Source organism: Leptopilina heterotoma, unplaced genomic scaffold, assembly GCF_015476425.1.
Source record: "Leptopilina heterotoma isolate Lh14 unplaced genomic scaffold, ASM1547642v1 Lhet_8, whole genome shotgun sequence".
NCBI lineage: Eukaryota > Metazoa > Arthropoda > Insecta > Hymenoptera > Figitidae > Leptopilina > Leptopilina heterotoma.
Genome location: NW_025111180.1, coordinates 903,197 through 926,297, shown reverse-complemented (window position 1 = coordinate 926,297; position 23,101 = coordinate 903,197). Strand labels below are relative to the sequence as shown.

The 23,101-nt window shown below is 30.8% G+C and overlaps 1 protein-coding gene across 14 annotated transcripts in view; it reads left to right on the top strand.

Annotated features, from left to right (window-relative positions):
• Positions 1–23,101, top strand: part of LOC122511050 (glucose transporter type 1) — a 303,150-nt gene that overhangs the window by 135,768 nt on the left and 144,281 nt on the right. For all 14 annotated transcript variants that reach the window (XM_043626066.1, XM_043626065.1, XM_043626063.1 and 11 more), the window contains one exon: positions 11,969–12,200. In XM_043626066.1, the coding sequence (XP_043482001.1) occupies positions 11,969–12,200 (232 nt within the window). The remainder of the gene's footprint in view (positions 1–11,968; positions 12,201–23,101) is intronic.

Genomic DNA, 23,101 nt, shown 5'->3' with positions numbered 1-23,101 from the left:
TGTCAGTTGCGAGAACGGTTACAGCGTCCCTCTTTCGGCAGAGATAAGAATTGTCACGTAAACTGCGGGTATAATAAGGCCGTCGGTAAAGCGATTTAGCAGTTTACGTGACAATTCTTATCTCTGCCGCAAGAGGGACGCTGTAACCGTTCTCGCAACTGACACGGCGACTCCAGTGTATATAAGTATCGAGAGATTCGTCGCGAGACCAGAGTATATCTGCGAATCCGTTTAATGACGCGGATATCTCTTGTCTATCATCTGCGAATCTATTTAAAGACGCGGATTTCTCTCGCCTATCATTGATTTTTCAATGATAGAATTTTTTTGCAAAATGCTATTTCCTAATAGCTGCTGCATTTTTAAATAATTATAATTTATAAATAATAAATTATTTATTATTTACATGAATTATTAAAAATAAATAATTAAACAAATAAATATATTAAACAAAAATTATAAACATTAATTTTTTATTATTATTATTTAATTAAAAAAATTTATTTAAAAAAATTTTTTCTCTTGGTTGCCATTATTCGGCCAATATTGGACCAATATTAACAACCGATGCTTGGCGAACCCGTTACATCCCAAGCATCAGCCCATATTGGTCCAATATTGGGAGTCAATCGGCGCCCAGCACGGCAACCAATATTGGACCGATATTGGACCGATTAAAGTCTATTGGCAATTTCTCACTGGGTATTATTTTTTACCCACGTGAAACGATTCTACGGAAACCACTTTACGGAAATTCCGTAAAGAATTTCCGTACAGAATTTCTGCTAATATTCCACATTGTATATTTTTGTAGAGTTGGTAACAGTTTAACAGTTTTTTAAAAGTTATCGAAAACCCTACAAAAAAAATCTGTCCGCGCAAGCGCGGACACATTCTCATCCGCGCTTCGCGCGGGGGCTCGCTTCACTCGCAAGTTTCAGCGCGCCTCGGGGCGCGCGAGTATTGATCGTCGCGCTTCGCGCTCCGTGTGTTGTTGCGCGCTTCGCGCGCAAATGGCTTGCTTCGCTCGAGGTGGTCTGCAATTATTGTGCATTATTTGTGTTCTTGTTTCCTATTATATGTTTCATAAAACATTTTTTTTTTCTTAAAGTTACTACGACTTTAAGGATTACATTCTCATCACATGTTTTTGTTTGCTGATGATTCAGAGATTAAGTGCACTGAAAAAAATACATGAGACATTTTCAACTACATCCCCTTAGTAGAGTTAAAAGTAATAAAACGAACTACTTTTTTAGTAAGTCTGGCTACTTTTGATACTTATTTTAACTGTTTTATGTAGTTAAAAATTATTAATTAAATTAATGTAATTTTACAGTTAACTTTGTAACTGCAGGTATGTTATAGAAATGACTACAGAAAGTAGTAGATTCTACTACTTAAAGTAGTTCGATAGACTAATTTTGTAGTAGTTTTTACTTCTTCGAGGAGTTGAATTATTTTCCATGTAATTTATGTTATAGATTTTTATAGAAGATTATCAACTGTGAAAAGTTGTAAATGCAACTACTTTAAGTAGTAAAATTAACTACAGTTATCAGTTGAACTGTGTCTGGAATGCCTTTAAGTATTAAGCAACTCATCGTAGCGGGCGAGCGTGGTTAGGTGGTTAGGTTATCGGTTTACGAATGTTAGGGTCGAGCGTTCAACTCCCGACGTTTAGAGATTTTTCTCCGTTAGGTATATAGACATTAAATAAATAAGGTATAGGTAAACAAAAGTGGGTAGGGGGAAATATAAAAAAATACAACTCGATAATATTTATAATAAATTATAAATAATTTTATTTTACCATTTTCAGTAGTTACTTTATTACTGAGTTATCTTAGTAACTTTAACTACATATCAGCAGTTAATTCTACTGCAAAACTGTCATTGGTTCCTATTTAACTAAGAAAAGTAGTTAATGCAACTGTATTATCACTTCATTCAACTACATATCTGATAATTAATGTAAGTTCAAAATTATCTTTGGGGACTTATTGAACTAAGGAAAGTAGTTAAAAAGTAGTTAAATCTACTAAGAATTTTTTTCAGTGTACGCTCCGGTCTACACTACACAAAAAACTTGATAGTAATACTTTAAGAATATTTTAGTTGCTTCTGCATATCATGTTTCTGCTAAGAGAGTTAGTATAATTAAAAATTACTTCACAATTTTAATCATCAAAACCAAAAATATACATTTAAATCCACACTGAAAAAAATTCTTAGTAGATTTGACTACTTTTTAACTACTTTCCTTAGTTCAATAAGTCCCCAAAGATAATTTTGAACTTACATTAATTATCAGATATGTAGTTGAATGAAGTGATAATACAGTTGCATTAACTACTTTTCTTAGTTAAATAGGAACCAATGACAGTTTTGCAGTAGAATTAACTGCTGATATGTAGTTAAAGTTACTAAGATAACTCAGTAATAAAGTAACTACTGAAAATGGTAAAATAAAATTATTTATAATTTATTATAAATATTATCGAGTTGTATTTTTTTATATTTCCCCCTACCCACTTTTGTTTACCTATACCTTATTTATTTAATGTCTATATACTTAACGGAGAAAAATCTCTAAACGTCGGGAGTTGAACGCTCGACCCTAACATTCGTAAACCGATAACCTAACCACCTAACCACGCTCGCCCGCTACGATGAGTTGCTTAATACTTAAAGGCATTCCAGACACAGTTCAACTGGTAATTGTAGTTAATTTTACTACTTAAAGTAGTTGCATTTACAACTTTTCACAGTTGATAATCTTCTATAAAAATCTATAACATAAATTACATGGAAAATAATTCAACTCCTAGAAGAAGTAAAAACTACTACAAAATTAGTCTATCGAACTACTTTAAGTAGTAGAATCTACTACTTTCTGTAGTCATTTCTATAACATACCTGCAGTTACAAAGTTAACTGTAAAATTACATTAATTTAATTAATAATTTTTAACTACATAAAACAGTTAAAATAAGTATCAAAAGTAGCCAGACTTACTAAAAAAGTAGTTCGTTTTATTACTTTTTACTCTACTAAGGGGATGTAGTTGAAAATGTCTCATGTATTTTTTTCAGTGTAATGGCTAAATTTTCACTCTTTGTTGATTTACTCGGACATTTTTGTTTTAATTAAGTGTTTATCTCCTAAAAAAGTTACTCTGGTATCTCAGCTTTCTTTTAAAAATCGAACGTCCCTATATTACTCCCCAGTAAATAGAACTAATTCAAACGGATTGAAATAAATTAAGATTTTTGGGAGAAAGCGGGATTCATTCAAGCTCTTTGTATATTCGACTGAATTCGAATCAATTTGCCTGAATTTATGCAAACGAATTCGCATTCGAAAGAAATGACCAAGGCATGCATTGAATTTGTGCTGGCGAATTAAAAAAAATTAAAGGCCCCAAATTTTGTCCATTGAATTAGTAAGAATAGAAGATTTTGGATTTCAATACAGTTTGACGAATTTCAGGTTTCAATTTCTTTTTTAAAGTTATTTTAAAAAAATTAGAACGAAAAATAAAAATTTTGAAAAGTTACTTTCATATATGAAATACAGTTTTTCTACTTTACTTCTTACAATAGTGCGATTGAATAATAAATAATCAAACTTTGTAGAAACTTGCAGTACATCAAGTTGTCTTTGGAGCGAAATCATTTCGATTTACGATTTTTAAATAAATTACAATTATTCATTACGCCCTTTAGCCATTATGTCCCATTCCTCCTATATACGTGATTTGTAAATGTAATATCAAATGTATAATTAAAAACATGTAAATCCGGATACAGTGGATGTGATAGTTTAATTTTTATAAGAAAAACTTTAAATTTACTGAAGATTTAAAAATGAACAATTAGATCAATTTCCTGCATGATTTTTTTAAAAGAACGTCTTCCTTTCGGAAGGGCCTTCGGCAGGACGCGCCTCTGCACATTACGGCGTCTTGTCGGCAGTACGGAAACCGTGCTTCAGAAAGGACGAAATTTATTTTTGTAAAGAAATATTTAAATTTTATAGAATATTATAATATATTATTTTATACATAATTTATTAAATATATAAAAAATATTGTTAAATATTGTGATTATATGTTATTTTGAGCTTAAACAAGAAATTCACTTAGAGATTTTGAAAAAATCGTTATTTTTTATGCTATACAAATATTTGAATAACTTATAAAATAATAAACGTTTTCTAATGCTTCTCTTCTTATTCTAAAGGTCATTTTCAACAGTATGAAAATTTCTTCAGGTATTCACGTGTATTCTTTGCTTAGAAATTGTAAGCAAAGCAAAGGTAGGATACCCAAATTAGAACAAAATAATAATAATTAGAACAGCATTTCAAAAAAATTTTTGAACTAAGAAAACAAAAACAATCCTCCAAAATTTACCCGTCGTTTCAACAAGCAAAAAAAAATCACCTCCAATGAAATGAGACAAAAAGTCAAAAATTTAAGAAACCTTAAAAAAATTAAGTTTTTCAAAAGTTATGGTCGGAACAAAGTTTTTGTCTAACGACAGACGGACAGACAGACAGACCTACAGACAGACGTAATCGCCGGACCATGTTTTTTGGATTCAGGGCACCTCAAAACGAAAAGATTTCATAAAATTAGCAAAAGTCAATTTTCCACCAAATCTAATACCTTCTCATGTGATAAGAATGTAAAAAACCATTTCCAACAAAATAGGACCAAAAATTGAAATGTAAAAAGGGGTCACACCAGCCCAACTGTATTAAAAAAATTTCATTGATTTTCTAAAATGTTAAAACTTTTATGAATATATTTTAGTTATAACATTTTAGACACCATTATTGTGTCTACAGACAGACAATTTTTCTAGACCATGTTTTTCAGACTCAGGGTACCCTAAAACGTCGAGATTTCATGAAATTAGCGAAAGTCAATTTTCGACCAAAACTAATACTTTCTCATGTGATGAGAATGCAAAAATATTTTTATTTAAAAAAAAAATTTTTTAGTTCTAGATAAACCGTTTGTCTAAACCTGCCCAAAAACTTAAAAAATAAACCTGGCCCAAAAACTTAAAAAAAAAAAAAAAAAATTCATAACTATTTTGTTTTTTGTTGTACGAAAAAGTATCTCAAGGAAAAATTGCTTGATTTTGTTCAAAATTTAAGGAAAAAAATAAAAAAAAATATTTTTTTGAAAATTGTCAAAAATACAAAATTTTGAAAATTTCAAAATTTTGTTTTTTTGTTATTTTTTGACGAAATGAGCTGGCCAACGAACTCAGGCTTCATTTTTATAGACTAAAAAAGTTCCCCAAATTGCAAATCGTTTCATAAAAATTTATTCGAGTTATCGTGGAGACAAATTTTTCTACAGACAGACGACAGACAGACACTTCTCTAAAAACCATTTTTTTGGAATCAGGGGGTCATGAAACGTTAAGATTTACCAAAATTAGATAATGCTCAAAATCACACAAATCCAAGACTTTCTCATTTTTGATGAGAATGTAATATACAATGTGGAATTTCCATAGAGTGGTTTCCGTAGAATCGTTTCACGTGAGTAGAATTTTTTACTAACATTCTTCTTCAAATCTTTTTTTTTTAATAAGTTTTGAAAAAGTTCTTCTTTGAGAATTTTTAAATCCATTTTTTTACAATTAAATTTTACGAAATTTCCTCGATTATTCGGAAATTCTTCAATCTCATATTAGAAAATAAAAATTTCAAGTAATTTCAAAAAGAATTAAATTAAACTTTTTCAGAAAAATTATTTCTGCAAAATTCTTAGTTAAAAATATGAAAAATTCAGATTTTCAAAGATATTAAATTAACACCTTTTCAAAATTCAATTATTTCTAAAAATTCATGCTATTTCTTAAAATTGGATTCTCATGAAGAACTTTATTAACAAATTTTTAAATAATTGAATTCTTTCGACAAATTTTAATAAAATTTTCAAGAATTATTACATTTTTCGAGGAATTTGATTAAAATTGTATAATTGAAATTCTGATATAAGTTTTATTATTTATGAAAATAATTAAATTCTTGCGAAGAATTCTATTAAAATTTTTTCTCTAAAAGGTCAATATTGCATCTAAAAGCGCTACTCATTCCCCTTTAAATATCCATTTTGAAAATTTTAAAAATCTCAGAACTATTTAAAATTTAGATGTTTGTAGTTATATTCTTCTTTATTAACGAAGTTTTGTCTGTTTCTACTTAGTTTTAATAATTGAATTCTTTTGGGTATATTGAAAATCATTAAATTGAAGAAAATTTTTGAAAATAATTAGAATTTTGCCAAGAATTTTATTCAAATTTATTTATTACATATAATTTATTTATTTATAAAAATTATAAACGCAACTCTTTTAAAATTTAATTAATAGTTTATAAGGCAAACAAAAAAGATATCAAAATTCAGAATTTTCTTATGAATTCTAAAAATTTAATTTTTTAAATTACTTTTATTAAAAATCCCTGCCTTTCCCTGATTTTCCTGATCTGTGGCAACCCTGAATATTTTGCACTAGGGAAGGAAAAAAAGTTTGTTTCACCGAACCAAAACTGTGAATTAACATATTTTATGTATTTGCTTATTTTTTTGTCACACATTTTATTCAAGTTTAAGATTCAAATGAAAATGTACAATTCAAAAATTTAGTTGAATTGAAATAAACTAAATAAAAATGTTCAATTCCAAAATTTACTTGAATTAAAAAAACTAGTTAATTGTATAGCAATACATTTGGTTGATTCAAGCGAAATTTGGTTGTTTCAAATAAATTTTTTTCTCAATGCAAAAAAATAAATATTTCTCATTATTCATCACGGAAATAGAATACTGTTTATAGCATTTCACCTGTATTTACTATTTAGTTTATGCTCAAATAGTCTTTATCTCTTTCTTTACAATCTTACACGGAGAGAAAAGAATATAGTATAGACACATCCAGATACATGGATATCACAGCAATATTATATTGAAAAATACGGGATATCCATAGTTAAGGTTGCTGCATCCTTATTCTATGGCTAGCTGTATATTGTTGGAGCAGCAAAAGATCTATGGTTGGGTGATCCATAGTAATGGAAATGGGAAACAACAAAATTTGAATCACTCAATTAATTAAATGCAATGTCACTTGAGATATTTTATATACATTTTTGTTAATTAATACACACCACTTATTGAATAACCGCATATTTACGAAATAAATTATTAACCGATGGGGGAGACACGAACCCTAGACACTATACACGCGACTACAATATTTGAGCATATAATATTCCTTGTATACTCTACACATATTTAATGAAAATGAATTTACATAAACACTAATAGACAATAACAATAATAAATAAAAAACAATTATAACACTATTTACACACAATAAACTCACAACGCGATTATATAAACGCGACAGGCAACCGACGCGATAGACAAATTGAGACGACCATTTTTAAAAGGATGCCATGATAATGAATTGCGCGCAACATGTAGGGGAGACCGAGGTGAGTTGTAACAGAGATGAGTTGTAACAAAGCCGATTGCTCGAAATCTATGACCTTTTAAAAATTTTGAAAAGCGTGAATTTATTACATTTTTTATTCATTATTTAATGCAAATTTACTTGACCACCTGAGAAAAGTTTTTGAGATGTATTTAATATGTGTGCAAAAAAATTGCTAAAATTAAGTTTTCGGACGAAATTTTGATACTTTATTATTCGACACATATTAGATTTTTGTTATTCTAATATTTACCTTAATAACTGTTGGATATCCTAGTTTCATGAAATGGTTTTGTTTTTTTGTGTCAGTCTCGAAATTTAAAATAAAAAATAATTATTCGAACCGATGCACAGTTTTTCGCACCTAGGCGAGTTGTAACAGGCTGTTTCAACTCACCTAGGTTTACGCAAATTTGTGCTTGATCAAATAGAGGCTGTTTGGATTTTTGCTAAAGTATATTGTTTTATATTATGGCTTTAAAAGTATTTAGAATTTTACAAATTTTCGTGTAAATCACTTTCATATTTTCCAAAGGAAAAAAAAAATATTAATAAAAACATTTTTCGAGTTGCTCTTTCATATACAAAAGTCAAAAATAATTTCTATTTATAGGTTTTTTTGTTATTATTGAGCTTGTTGTTCATTTTTAATTTGATTTATATTAATCTCATAAATTTTCTTACTCTAATTACTCCTTACTCTCTAAATCTGAATTAGCGAAATTCCACTAATTTCCCAGCGATAAGTATATCACTGATTCAATTAGCGTATATACGCCAATTGAATCAGTGATATACTTATCGCTGAAAAATTAGTGGAATTTCGCTAATTCAGATTTAGAGAGTAATTATTTAAAAATTCGCAAACAAAATTTTATTATTCTTAAATTTCTATAAAATATATTATATAATATTATTTTTAGCTATTATAAAGCTCAAATTGTTATTATAGATCGTAATTAAATACCAAAGATTGGTTTAAAATATCTAATTTGTGTTAGAGAAAACGAAATATGTGATAACATAATTCCAAAAGTAAACGAAGTTATTAAAGCGAGTATTTTATTCGTTTCTATTAATAAGATGTCTTTACTAACTAATTAAATTTACTTTAGGGGAGACTGGGGTAAACCCGCGCACAGGGTAAACCCGCTCACTAGCGATTTAACGCGATGAACTCTACTTAAGATGGAGATATTGATACTGTGAATAGTACTTAACATTCAACTTATATTAACGAACTTTCGTTTAGTTTCATGAATTCAACACAGAATCAGAGACGATCAAATGTTTTTAGAGGTGTCAGAAAAAAAACGTATTTTGGATTTTTAAGTTTTTCGATCATTATTTTTGAGTCTTAATTTATCTGGCAAATTTTTTTTGTTGGTATTGGATGTCCTTCTTCGAAGTACATATATAGTTTTGTCTTATTTTAAAAAGATTTAATTAAATTTATTCTGAAATGTGAGGAATACACTCGGGGTAAAGTCGCTCACCTGAAGTCGGCGTAAAGCCGCTCACTTAGTTTTAAATTTAAAGTTTAGAATAAAATAATTTCACGTATTATATTTCAACAATAACACAATTTATGACTTATTAAAACCAAAATTGTAACTACATTTCACTTTCTCTTAATAAAATATAACACTTTTTAAATCCATAGTTGTAATTCATGAAATCTATGTTCATTATTTATTAAACCAATTTGTTTTTTATAGAATTGTTTATATAACTCATAAATTATCAATAATAAATCATACTTAAAACGGGAATAAGACGAATTTTAATATTTAAAAAATAAAACTGTTCCGTCTCGAAAAGATAAAGTGAGCGGGTTTACCCTGGAAAATTGAGATTTCGAAATTTGGTATATGTTTATTAAAAAGTTTCTCTAAGTAAAACTAAAAAAGATAAATTAAAAACTCTTTTTTATTTTTTTAGTAGAAATCATAAGCTTTTAAATGATAAAAATTAACTTGAATTTAGAGAATAATTTCCTAGATTTTAGCCGATCTGAAAAAAAGTGAGCGGGTTTACCCCAGTCTCCCCTACTAACTAAACTAAGCATTAGAAATGAATTTTTTCATTAAAATCACAAAATTTGCAACTGTTACAACTAATGTCGACAGTGTTACAACTCACCTTGGTACTAGGTGAGTTGTAACACCGGGAACAGTTTTAGATTTGGCAATTTTTTCTTAAACTCTTACAACTTTTTAAATTTTTCATTTTTGATGCACATACTACACAAAATTACTTATATTCAAAAATACAAAGCTTATATAAATAGGACAATTTTTGGCTGAGTTATACTGGATAATGTAAAAATCGTTTCAACTCACCTCGGTCTCCCCTATCGAAATTTTGAACTAACTATGGATCTCCCAACCAAAGTTTATATGGATGAGGCAGCCATATGTGAAAATCCATAGCATGAATTGTAAGCCCAACCATGCACTGAGAAAAATAGAGTTTGAAAAACTGGGAGTCAATATTGAAAAAACTGGACTCAGTCCAGTAAAAGTACATTAATTCATTTCCATCAAGCATCTTAGGGTGATGCGTATAGTGTATTAGAGGGCCTTAGTTCCAAATGTCACTGTAAAGAGCATTGAAACACAGGCGAAGATTATAAGGCGTGCTGCAGTGTGCATAGTAGAGAAACTGGACTCAGTCCCCTACTTCGAAATTTTCACAATAAAGGAACGCAGGCGCGGAACCTGTCAAAATAAATGGCCGACGCGACGCGAAACGAGTGTTTCCTTGTATTCACTTCGTCAATTTTATATAAAAAAAACAGTAACCAATCATTAAAAAAAAAAAAAATATGTTAAATGCACTCTTTATATATTCATATTCATTAATTCACAAGTTTTATTCTTCCCACATCTTCCAACTTACAATTAACAACTAAATGCATCGGAAAATATTACAATCATACGGGATTGAACACCTACCTAACCATACAACTAAATATACGCATAATTATAAATCGCACGCTTTTACATTAAGCCTCTCGGCTACGCAATCGATGGGGGAAATTTCCTATTTAAGAAACATCCCTTACCAATGAAATAAATTAGATGATGCGTGGATTTTACTTTGTAATTAATGTAAGTATGGATGTCAACAATATTCATAATATTGAATAAATAATATTGTCAACTAGTTTCAATTTGATACGCGGTTATTAGAATTTAATAATAAATAAATAAAAAACATTAATTTTTTCCTAACCTTTTTCAAGTTTGACACTCCTTATGGTAAATTTGATTATTCTTTTTTTCCGTGTACAAAATAGTAAATTGACGTTGAATGAAATGTATAATTAATTATTCTCACAGCAATATTTAATAATTTAATTAACTTAACTGCTCTGCATAATAGTTGAGAGTAGTAATAGTAAGTGAAACGGTAAGATAAGTGAACGACCATTAGTGTGAGAGAGAGAGAATAACTTGTGGTTTTCGAGTAGGTATCTACTTTATGTGCACGGCGTTCATTTTTCGAAAGAACTGGACTGAGTACTATTTGTTCAATATTCGCTTCTATTATTGACTTGTGTTTTGTACACTGCCGCGTTCATTTAACAATTACATGAGAAAGAAATTTCTCATTCCAATTTTTTATACTCTTATTCCCTCTTAGACTATATAAACAGTCTTGTTTAAGCTGATGAATGGAATAACTTGTGTTGAGTCCCAAACTGTTCAGCTATGAAACTTCTAATACTATAGTGTGTACCTGTCACATATTATTCTATAAAGGAGTACTACACTGACTGCATAAATCATTTTTCCATTTTTCTCCGTGTGCCTATGGATGTCACATCCATATTTGATTCAACAATATAATATGGCTCCCTTATCCATTGAATATATTGAAAGTGCTTCCATACTGAAAGTTGTCTCTTCCATTAAATTGGATAACACAACAATATTCTGCCGAGGGGTATTTCACTTCCGAATCATGCAGGTATAATGTTTGAAATCATACGAATAAAGAATTATTTCTGAAATGACAGTAATTAAACAGTGTGCGAATAGTGTCAATAGTGCGAGTTAACGTAATGAATTCTGAAATGACAGTAATTAAGCAGTGTGCAAATAGTATCAATAGTGCGAGTTAACGCAAATAGTGTAGTATTAATATTACTGCAGTATTAAATACTGTAGTCTAACGTCCTTGTAGAGCAGGCTGATTCGAAAGTGAAAAACCCCTCGTATTCTGCTCAACAATATTTTTATGGATATTTGTTCCAAACCTTTTCTTTCCGTGCTGTTATTGAGAATCAAAAAAAATGTTGTCCCTATTTTGAAAATTTCCACTCTGACACAGCACTAATATAATTTTCTAAAATCTGCAATTTATCGATATAGACTCACACTAGATATTTTTTGTATATATTATTTTGGAATTGGTATATTTGTGAAATGTATTTTTAGATATTTACTTATAACCAAGCAATGGGAAGAGGAAGCAAGAAAAGCTTTAAGAAGATTACGAGCTAGTAACCAAGTAGAGGAAGATATTGAAGAAATGAGAGCAGAGGAGAGAGCTCAACAGGCAGAATCGACAATTTCAATGACTGAATTAATATGCAGCCCAACTTTAAGGGCGCCTCTTGTCATTGGAATTGTGATGCAGCTTTCGCAACAACTTTCCGGAATTAATGCCGTAAGTGTTGAATCATGTCAATTTCAAAATAGTACATGTAAATTTTACGCACAATTTCCAATATTCCAATAATCAAATTTTGTCTTCCGACTCAAGGTACACTCTCACCTCACTGCCTGCCTGCCTGCGCAGGCAGGCGCAATGAGAGTGAGAGAGAAAAAACATTTAATTTGAATTTTCTGACTCTCTTACTCTTATGTGTTACCATGTCAACCTGCAGGCAGGCAGGCAGGCAGTAGGAGCTGTGCTAGCGCCTTAAGAATTTTAATAATAAAACTAAATTTTAATGGCGCGAAAATTAGCATTTTCTGCTTAAAAAAATTTTTGTTTACAATTCTCGAAATTTTGCCTCAAGGAATATTTTTTTTCCGAGAAAACTTCGAGTGGACCATTTGTGTAAAAAATGACGAATTTCTGCGCAGAGAAAATTTAATTTAAAAAAAAAAGAAAAACTAGAGACAGTAGTATAGCTAGGCCGGTTCTGGGGCAGGTTCTGATCTCGGCTAAGTACCTACGGTCGGTAACTGCTCAGTCGGTAATGCAGATTTCTACTTTATCAGCAGTCGGTAAGGTAGGGTCCTGTCAGAAATTTTAACTCAACTGATAAAGTAGGGATATGTTTTATCGACCGAGTTAGTTTGAAGTTAAACCGCTAGATGGCGCCACCAGCAAATTCAAATCCGTTTGGCGGGTAATTTAAAATTTTATTTTCATAGTTTTAAGTGGGTTAAAAGGGGCGCTCTGTTTTACCGACAGGGTTCAACGATCAACCGATAGATGGCGCCACTAGCAAATTCCAAACCCCTTGGCGGGAAATTTAAAATTTTATTTTTAAACTTTCAAGTGGGTTAGAAGGGGTGCTCTGTTTTACCGACTGGGTTCAAGGTCAAAGTAATAGATGGCGCCACTTTAATTTTTAAATTTCGCGGGCGTTGCTATCCAACATTTTGTTTTACCGACAGGGTTCAAGGTCAACCTAATAGATGGCGCCACAAAAATTAGTAAAAAGATTTATAATTGATATATAATTTATAAGATTTTTTGAATTTCGCGGGCATTGCTCCCTACTATATTTTTCTACATAGTTTAAGGTCAACCTTATAGATGGGTCCACTAAAATTTAATTTTACAAGCGTTGCAAACTACTATCTTGATTTTTAAATTTCCCGGACCTTGCTTATAATTAAAATAAGTTTAGAGTTTTACAATTAAAACTGATGTAATGTTTACTAATGCAATTAAAATTGATTGAATAAACAATAAGCTGTTTGAATTCAAATTGAATTACACCAGATCGGTAATGCAGGTTTTTACTTTATAAGCAGTCGTCAAGGTAGGGATCTGACAAAACATTTTGACTCGATCTATAATGTAGGAATCTGTTTTACCAATAAATAAATGGTGCGTGTTCTTGAGTGTGAAATATAATAATAGTAAGTAAATAAAAATTATATAAATATTTTATACCATTTTAACATCACTTTAGCATGTTTATGTTAAATAAATTATTCTTCTAATTTCTATTTTTCTAGAACCTTTTTTCCGAACTTTGCAATAATATTTTTCTCTTGAATTTCTAGTTTACTAATATTATTTTTTCATAACATTACTAAACATAACCTTAAAATCTATTGTATTAAACATAACCTTAAAATCTATTTTATTAAACATAACCTTAAAATGTATACCTTATTATCTAACGTAATACTAATGAGAGTATTTAATTAAATACAGTATTAATAACATTTCATACATTTATTACATTCAATATACAATATTTACACTTGTTTTATTTTAAATTCAATATGGTTGTATGGACCACCAATATACTTCAGCCGTAATTGTCCAGAACTAATAGCTTCTTGCATCTGATCCAAGCATATATAGTCATCAGTAAACATTGGTACAAATCTTGAAGGTAGGAATGTATTGAACTTTTTATCCACCTCAACGACGACCTTGACTCCATACCTGGTGTTGACAACCTGGATCTTTGCTATAAGATACTTATGTCCAGGAGTCAGCTCGGAAAGCGGCTTCGTAGGTAGGAAAGCATCCATGCGACCAATGGCGTTGATTTTGGTTAGTTCCATCTTTTCTTAGAGATAATACTTTGTGAAGTCACAAAACAGAGAGACTAAATCGGTTGAGATCCCTCAATTTATACCCAAATATGACGCAATACCCCCCACTACTTTTTCTACGCATGCGCAATACCCCCACCACTGCTTCTACGCATGCGCATTACCCCCACTTTTATTTATTAAGCCACGCCTACTTTGTGACGTCATAAGACAAGTCTAAACTAGTTTTAACATGTTTAATAGTTTCACGCATATGTAATAAAAATAATAGGATGTGGAAGGGTTAATTAATGTAAACATTCGTAATACATTTAATACATTTATTCATTAAATATGAAATTTTCACAATCATTATAAAAACCTTCAAATGTACAATCATTGTCAACTTCATCAGTATTTTCTATATTATTTCGTAGTACATTTGACGGTTGTATCAACCAATTTCGTAGATTACATACATTTTAAACAGCACAATTGCTAAAGCTACGTGTGTGATTTGTGCATGTAGATGAACTATCTGCACTTAAACTTTTTAGCGACGGACATTTAAAATCATCAAAGTTAAACACATTTAATGTATATTTTTCCAACCATTTTTGTTTTTCTAAACCTTTTACATAAACAGTAGGTGTACCTATTAACACTTCTTTTATTATAGGTTGTAATTCTTCATAAGGAATGTCACCAGCAGCCCAATCGATACCATGATAATTATTTGTAAGCCATCGATTCTCACATTTGTATCTTGCAGGTAATCGGCTCCAGGCATATGGCGGCTCGAAGAGGTAGACCAATGGATGAGCATCTTGTTGAAGTGGTAGAATCGACAACTCTTTGATGACAAACTCGTTGTAAGGTTTTTTGAAGCACTGAATATCTATGACGTACGCCATGGTATCTGAAATAGAATAATGTCTCAAGCCTTAGAGAGACGTTCTCTTTATAGCCTCCCCCCATCACTCCAATTACCCCCACTACTGATGTCATCTATGATTGGTCATTATTTCTACCAACCACGATACTTTTTTAACAACACCGCTGATTGGTGTATACTGTATAATGCGGTCGTGAATTATAAGGCAATATGCAGCTGTATTGGCTGGAAAATTTTCATTTGCTTCAAATTCCAATCACACATCTACAGATGCTTGTTTTAGAAATTCGTTTTGTTTTGAGCAATCAATAACAGCCAATGGTGCATAATCTTTAAAGTTATTTCTAGTTAATAAAGGTTCAGATTCTTTTCCATAGTAGGATGGTTGAAAATTACAATACATATCATATAGTATGGAAAATTTGTTTTGAGTAAAATTTAAATTTAAATTTCCATAAGGATAGTACTGTGAGTTTAAGAAAAGTTTAACATTGTGAAGATTACAGGCATCAAATAAATTTGCATACCTTCCTTGATCTTCTTTTCGATTCGTTTGAAAACCAAGAATAACATATCGAGGTTTTTCAACTTGTGTTAAAGTTTTTACAGTCTACACATGCTTTTGAGTGGCAGGAATCATAGGATACTCATATAAATCCCATGATCTAAAACTCATTGTTATAAGTGAGTCTTTTTCAATGAATTTCAATAATTCAATTTTTTGGCGATCATTTACCATTAAATATGGAATCAACCATTCAACTTTATTAATTAAAATTTTAAATTCTTCACGCTCAGCTGCTCCAATGTTTACTACAGCAATCAGATCAGTACGAGATCTTGTTAAAATAAGTTCATGTTTTGCATTTACAACAATCTTTCGATAGTCTTCAGCAAAACCAATAATCATACTTAGTGGAATATTTACATCAAAATATCCAGCATCATTTTTTTACTCTACTATCATCATCATAAGGTAGATAACCAGCATTTTCAGAGTAATTCATTTGATTAGGTGTTTGAGAAATTAGATTTTTCATTGTAGTTGTAATACCAACATTTTTAGAGCGATCAATTTTAACACCATTTAATTCATAACGAATCTCATTAAACAGGTAGGAAATACTATTGCTAATTAACTTTGTATTAGTTACAAGCGTATTGTTAGGCTTAACAATTCTTCCAGTGACGTGTAAAGTACTTTTAGAGGGAAGAATGTACAAGTCTTGATGTTGAACTGCAATTCGAATCTCGTCACTGTTATTAAATGCTGATGACACGTATGGTTGCCATTGAACTGCGTAAAACCGAGGTACTACTCAACAAACCGATCTATGTGGGGTTAAGTGTGCTCGATGTTTCCAAAACGCTAATCTACGATTTTCACTACGGGTATATGTTAAAAAAATACGGCGATAATTGTAAACTGATGTATACCGATACAGACAGTCTAATCTACGAAATTAAATGTAAAGATGTCTACAATGACATGAAAAATGACATTCAAAAGTTCGATACGTCAGACTATCCCGCAAACAACGTGTACGGCATTCCGCAAGCCAACAAAAAGATTCTAGGTCTAATGAAAGACGAATGTAACGGCAAGATCGTTACCGAATTTGTTGGCTTGCGGAGTAAGATGTACAGCGTACGGGTTGAAGGTGAAGACATTATTAAAAAAGCCAAAGGCATTAAATCCGGCGTTGTGAAAAAATCGATTCACTTTGATGATTATGTAAAATGTCTGCGAGATTTCGACATTCAAACTCCAACACAGTATAATATTAGATCACGACTACATAACCTTGAGACTGTAAAACAGGTAAAAGTAGCTTTAAGTCCGCAAGACGACAAACGGTATTTGTTACCGGGTAGTACCGACACTCTACCGTGGGGACATTATGCGATCCCCACAATCGACGAACGATTTTGTAAAACATGATTGTAAAAAAATAAAATGTTTGTTAATAAATAATGCAATTATATTCAATTTCCATGTGTTTTTATTTAAAAAATCCTTCCATATATACATTATAACATATGATTAAAACTTATATTAATGTAATATAATTTAAATGTGCAAATCGCCCCCAGTAACTTAACGCAAATGCCAATCAGCCAGCAAAGCAATCAAAGATTAATGTTTATTTATTTATTTATTTAGGAATATACAGGCTGATGCCCTTACATTAAAATTATAATCAGAACAATTGTCCAATACATTTAATCATTTAGATTTATATCATTGTAACGACCTGGCTAACAATAATTTGAGAAGAGAATTCTCCGCAACTGTAACTTAAAGCTAAATTCGGAAGTATTAAAAAAGTCAATATCATAATTCTTTACAACATCATTTCCCTCTTTACACAGCCTATAAAAAACAGCATTTAGACCATAATTGGTTCTATGAATTTTTAAGTTAAAAAAAGAGCAATGTCTTGTAGACCTAATTGGAACTGCGAATTTAATGCTTGATAAAATCGAAGGACAATCAATCTTTCCATTAAGAATATTATATAAAAACAATAAATCAATGTATAAGAATCTGGATTTAATTGTTGGTATATTCAAAATCTCACGCAAATTGGTATAGTCATGACCAAAGTAATCATAGGGGAGTCTCAGTTTCCGTGCTGCAAATCTCAAAAACCTGTTCTGTACCCTTTCAATTCTGACCCAATCCACATTGTAATATGGAGACCATGTTAGAGAAGCAAATTCTACCAATGACCGAACTAGTGAAAAATATAAAAGTTTTATTGTCGAAGCATTTCTGAAATCGGATGCGTTTCTTATGATGAAACCAAGTGTTTTGACAGCTGTTAGCGTAGAATCTCTTTATAAATCAAAACTACTTCCAACAACAGACCTTTACAATGCCAGTGCCAACTGATTTAATATTGATTCATTATTGATTCATTATTGATTCATTGTTGATTCATTGTTGATTCATTATTGATTCATTATTGATTCATTATTGATTCATTGTTGATTCATTATTGATTCATTATTGATTCATTGTTGATTCATTATTGATTCATTGTTGATTCATTGTTGATTCATTAATGATTCATTATTGATTCATTATTGATTCATTGTTGATTCATTGTTGATTCATTATTGATTCATTATTGATTTATTGTTGATTCATAGTTGATTCATTATTGATTCATTATTGATTTATTATTGATTCATTGTTGATTCATTATTGATTCATTATTGATTCATTATTGATTCATTGTTGATTTATTATTGATTCATTATTGATTCACTATTGATTCATTATTGATTTAATGTTAATTAAATTTGGCACTGGCAGTGTAAAGGTCTGTTGTTGGAAGTAGTTTTGATTTATAGAGAGGTTCTACGCTAACATTAATCTTTGATTGATTTGCTGGTTGATTGACATTTGCGTTAAGTTACTGGGGACGATTTGCAAATAATAGATTATACATTTGCTTTATCTTCCCACGTATTGTGAGAATTATCAAAGCCAAGCCATTTGACAAGAACTTTGTTTCCACGTGTCTTGAGAATTTTGTCCACAAGATAAATATCTGAATGTTTTACTTTAAGAAGTTCCTCTTTATAAAATCCTCCGCTGATGTGTTGATCCTGGTAATCCTTGAGCTTGTAAGTCACTGGTTGAGTTGATACAACTTGATCCACGGTGAATATTTCTGTTGTCCAATTGGGTGTATATCTTTTCTCGAAAAAGTTTTTATATTTGCTTACTCGAACTTTGTCGCCAATTTTATACTTTGGTCGTCTCAAAGGAATTTTTCTCAACTTCATAAATCGTTCTTTTAAAATTTCAACGTCTTCTGAAGTAACATCTTTAGGCTTCATTCCAATTGTTTTATGTTTTGTATCATTATAGTTAGAAATAAGAGTAGGCAATATATCATACCATTTGTAATTTCCTCGTAAACTAAATTGCATCCACATTTTTCTTTTTAGTGTTCGATTAAACCGTTCAACAATAGAAGCCTTCATATTACTGTATGTTGAGTAAAAATTTATTTTACGCTTTTTTATTAATGCTTGAAATTGTGAGTTATAGAATTCTTTTCCTTTGTCACTATGCAAGTTTTTTGGTATGCGTTTTTTAGCAAATATAGATTGCATTGCATGAGAAACATCTTTTCCACTTTTACTTTTTACTGGAACAGCCCAAGCATATTTCGAAAATATGTCTATAACTGTTAGTAAATACTTGAAACCTTTATTTATTTTTGAATAAGGTATCATTTCTACTAAATCTGCTTGCCATGTCTCATCAATATCACGCATTTCAACTCGCCGTCAAGGATAATTTTTTCTAGCCTGAGTATGAAGTTCATTCACTACTGTTAATTTTTTGTTGTTCATTCTCGAGAGCACTTAAACGAGTATCCAATTTACTAATAATTTCAGCTGTTCGATCTTTTTGTGTGCATTAGTAGCAATCAGAATCTCTTTATAGTTTCTTTCATCAGCTTCACTTATAAACGATCTGGTAGGTTTACTTTTGAATAAAAGTTCAAGTAATCCAGGTGTTTGAAGATATCGTTTATCACCAATTTTTACATGCTGATCTTCAAGAGTTATTGGTGAATCACCAATCATAAGTGATCCATCACTTAGCTTACGTATGCCGTATGTTGAATCTAAACATTGCTTTCTATTATGATTTAATAAGTATAGAAATTTATTACTTATTTTATCATCATCTGGAGATTTTTCAGTTTCACTTTCATAGTTTATGCTATCATCCTCCTTCTGCTCTTTCTTTTCAATCTAAACATTTTCAATCTTGACATTTTCATGTTCACTGTCTGTCAAGTTGATAATTGTTTGTAAGGGTTGAATTATCGGTTTGAAAGTTTCATTCAACACACTTTCAGCTTCTTCTTTTCCTAATTTTAACATACGATGTTTTCGCCTAATTGCCTCACTAGCTTTAGCAATTTGATGAAGATATTCTTTTTCTTTATGAAACATGTTATTATTACAAGGTTTCATATTGAACTAACAATATTTTAGGGATGATCTTATATTTATAGTGTTACAGAGCTATCAAATCCTTTTCTATATCTTCCATCATTTAAATCAGAATCCTTATCAATTACTACAAATCCATACTTGTCTGAATTCCAACATGTGGCACATAGTTCTCGAAATTGATTAAATGTTATGTCAGTATTAACATGATCATCATAAACATGCCTTGAATTTTTCTCATCTTGACGAAAAAGAACTAGTAAATTAACATTATCACGTACCAAATGTTTGGGAATGCGGGCATATGTTTGACAAAGATAAAAAGAATCAACATCAACATGTCTACCCATGCAAAAGAATGCCCTTACATTATCTTGGTTCTCGCAAGCAATATCATCAAATATAAATATTGAATTCCGTTTTGCATCTTTAGGAGTAATGACTTCTTCATGCTCACTAAATGGTAAATACTCTACTCCTTCAACATTACTTACAACTTGTTCCAAGAATTTATACTTGGGTTGATGTAGAGACTTTGAGTACAAGTAAATATTATCAAATCTAAGACCATTAGGATGTAAAATTAAAGAAAGTAGTACATTTGTATTTCCACAATTTGATGGTCCACAAAAAATAGCTCGAATACTACCTGATAACAAGCTACCATGACGCTTCACTTTCTTGTCTTGTTGTTCAACAATCGAGTCTAGATTTACGACTGGAAGCTTGTGAAGTTGTTCCTTGAACCGCATCCTGATTTACACTGCCGCTAAAGGTATAAATACGGCGCTTATATAGCTCACAAGTCATTCTAATTTTAACTTTCACAGAGTAAGGTATGATTCTATATCATCACTCTCGAGGAAAAGGTTTAATTAATAAACTTATAAACAAGTTGCCATTTGAATTACATTTGCCGGGTTATCAATATTGTGGACCGGGCACAAAGTTAGCAAAACGACTAGACCGAGGTGATCCAGGTGTTAATCCATTAGACACCGCTTGTAAAGAGCACGATATTGCTTACTCGAAAAATCGAGAAAACGTTGAAGAAAGAAACGCTGCTGATAGAGTATTAGCTGACAAAGCGTGGCAACGTGTATTTGCTCCAGACGCACAATATAGTGAAAGAGCTGCAGCTTACGCAATAACAAACGCTATGAAAGCTAAATCAAAATTTGGAATGGGAGTAAAGAAGAAGACAAAATCAAAAAAACGAGTAAATCTTAGGAAAATTGTGGATGCTGCAAGAAAATCAATAATTCCTGGTAATGATGCTCGATCAACAATAAAGTCAGCTATTGAAACAGCTCGAAAAGCTGTAAGGAATGCAGGTGGTAGAGAAAAAGTTTTAACACCTCGTATTCTACCTGTGCCATCAAAAGTTGGTGGTCTGTTACCATTAATTACAATTTTTGCTGGGCTAAGTGCACTTGGAGCACTTACTGGGGGAGCTGCTGGTGTAGCAAAAGCTGTTAATGATGCAAGTGCAGCAAAAGAGCAGTTGAAGGAAGCTCAGCGTCACAATAGAGAGTTAGAAGCAGTTGCACTTGGTAAAGGTCTACATTTAAAACCATACCGACAAGGTTTGGGACTTCATTTGAAACCATACGTTAAAGGACAAGGTATTAAAAGACGATGTACGAAAAAAAAAGTTTAAAGCTACCTCAACGAGCACTTACTGATCTAGATTTACTTAAATATGCTAAAGAAATGAAAATTCCTCATTTTCGAGGTGTTTTCATGCGAAATGAATTATCTATAAGAGGTCCTCGAAAAAATGAATCAGCCATTATGAATTTAGATGATAAAGATGGTTCTGAAACTCATTGGGTTGCATATAAAAAAGTTAATAATAAAGCAGTATACTATGATAGTTTTGGTAATCTTCAACCACCCTATGAACTTGTCAATTACTTAGGTTACAATACTTTAATACAGTATAATCATCAAAATTATCAAGATTATAATAGCTTTAATTGTGGTCATTTATGTCTAAAATTCTTATGTGGACAGCTTGAAATAACTAAAAAATATATTCTATATAAGTGATTGTAAGTCATTCCAACTAATCAGTTTATAAAAAGTCATCAACATAAAAGAATCTTTTACTTTGACTATCTCAGGCAATTCATCTGTCCTGGAGGCAGAATATTTTCCTCCGATAGAATTATTATCTAATAAAAATCATGTACTTGGCTTAGTTGAATTATTAACCTTCAATTCAATTCCTAATATTGATTAAGGTAAAAATAAATTTTATATTGGTAATAAAGTGATTACTATTCCCCCTGGAAGTTATGAAATTGAAGATATTGAAAAATATATTCAAAACTCTATTGAAAATAGATCTGAAATTGTAAGAATCAAACCTAACAATAATACTTTACGTAGTGAAATAACAAGCAGCCTTGAAGTGAGTTTTGAGCAAAACGATTCAATTGGTAAATTATTAGGATTTACTCCACGAATATTGACAGCTAATAAGGCTCATACGTCAGATGTACCAGTAGCCATTCTTAAGGTAAATGCTATCAGAATTGAATATAACATTACTACTGGTGCATACATAAATAATAAAAAGGTACACACAATTCACGAATTTTTTCCAATTGTTCCAGCTGGATATAAGATTGTGGAAGTTCCATCTCACGTCATTTACCTTCCAATCGCCGTGAAAACAATACATAATATTCAAGTAAGAATCGTTGATCAAGACGGAGATTTAATAAATTTTAGAGGTGAAACTATAACAATTCGATTACACGTTAAATTAACGTAATGGGAATTGTATTTCATAGAAAAACTGGTGGAAGCTATATAAAAGAGTTGCCATGTCAGAAGTCATTCATTCCTCAATCAGTTCGCAAGAGACTAACATCTCAGAACATACTATTTCTGAAGCAGCTCGGCCTAAGAGTTTATCAAGAAAACAAGGGAAAAAATTGATTTTTCAC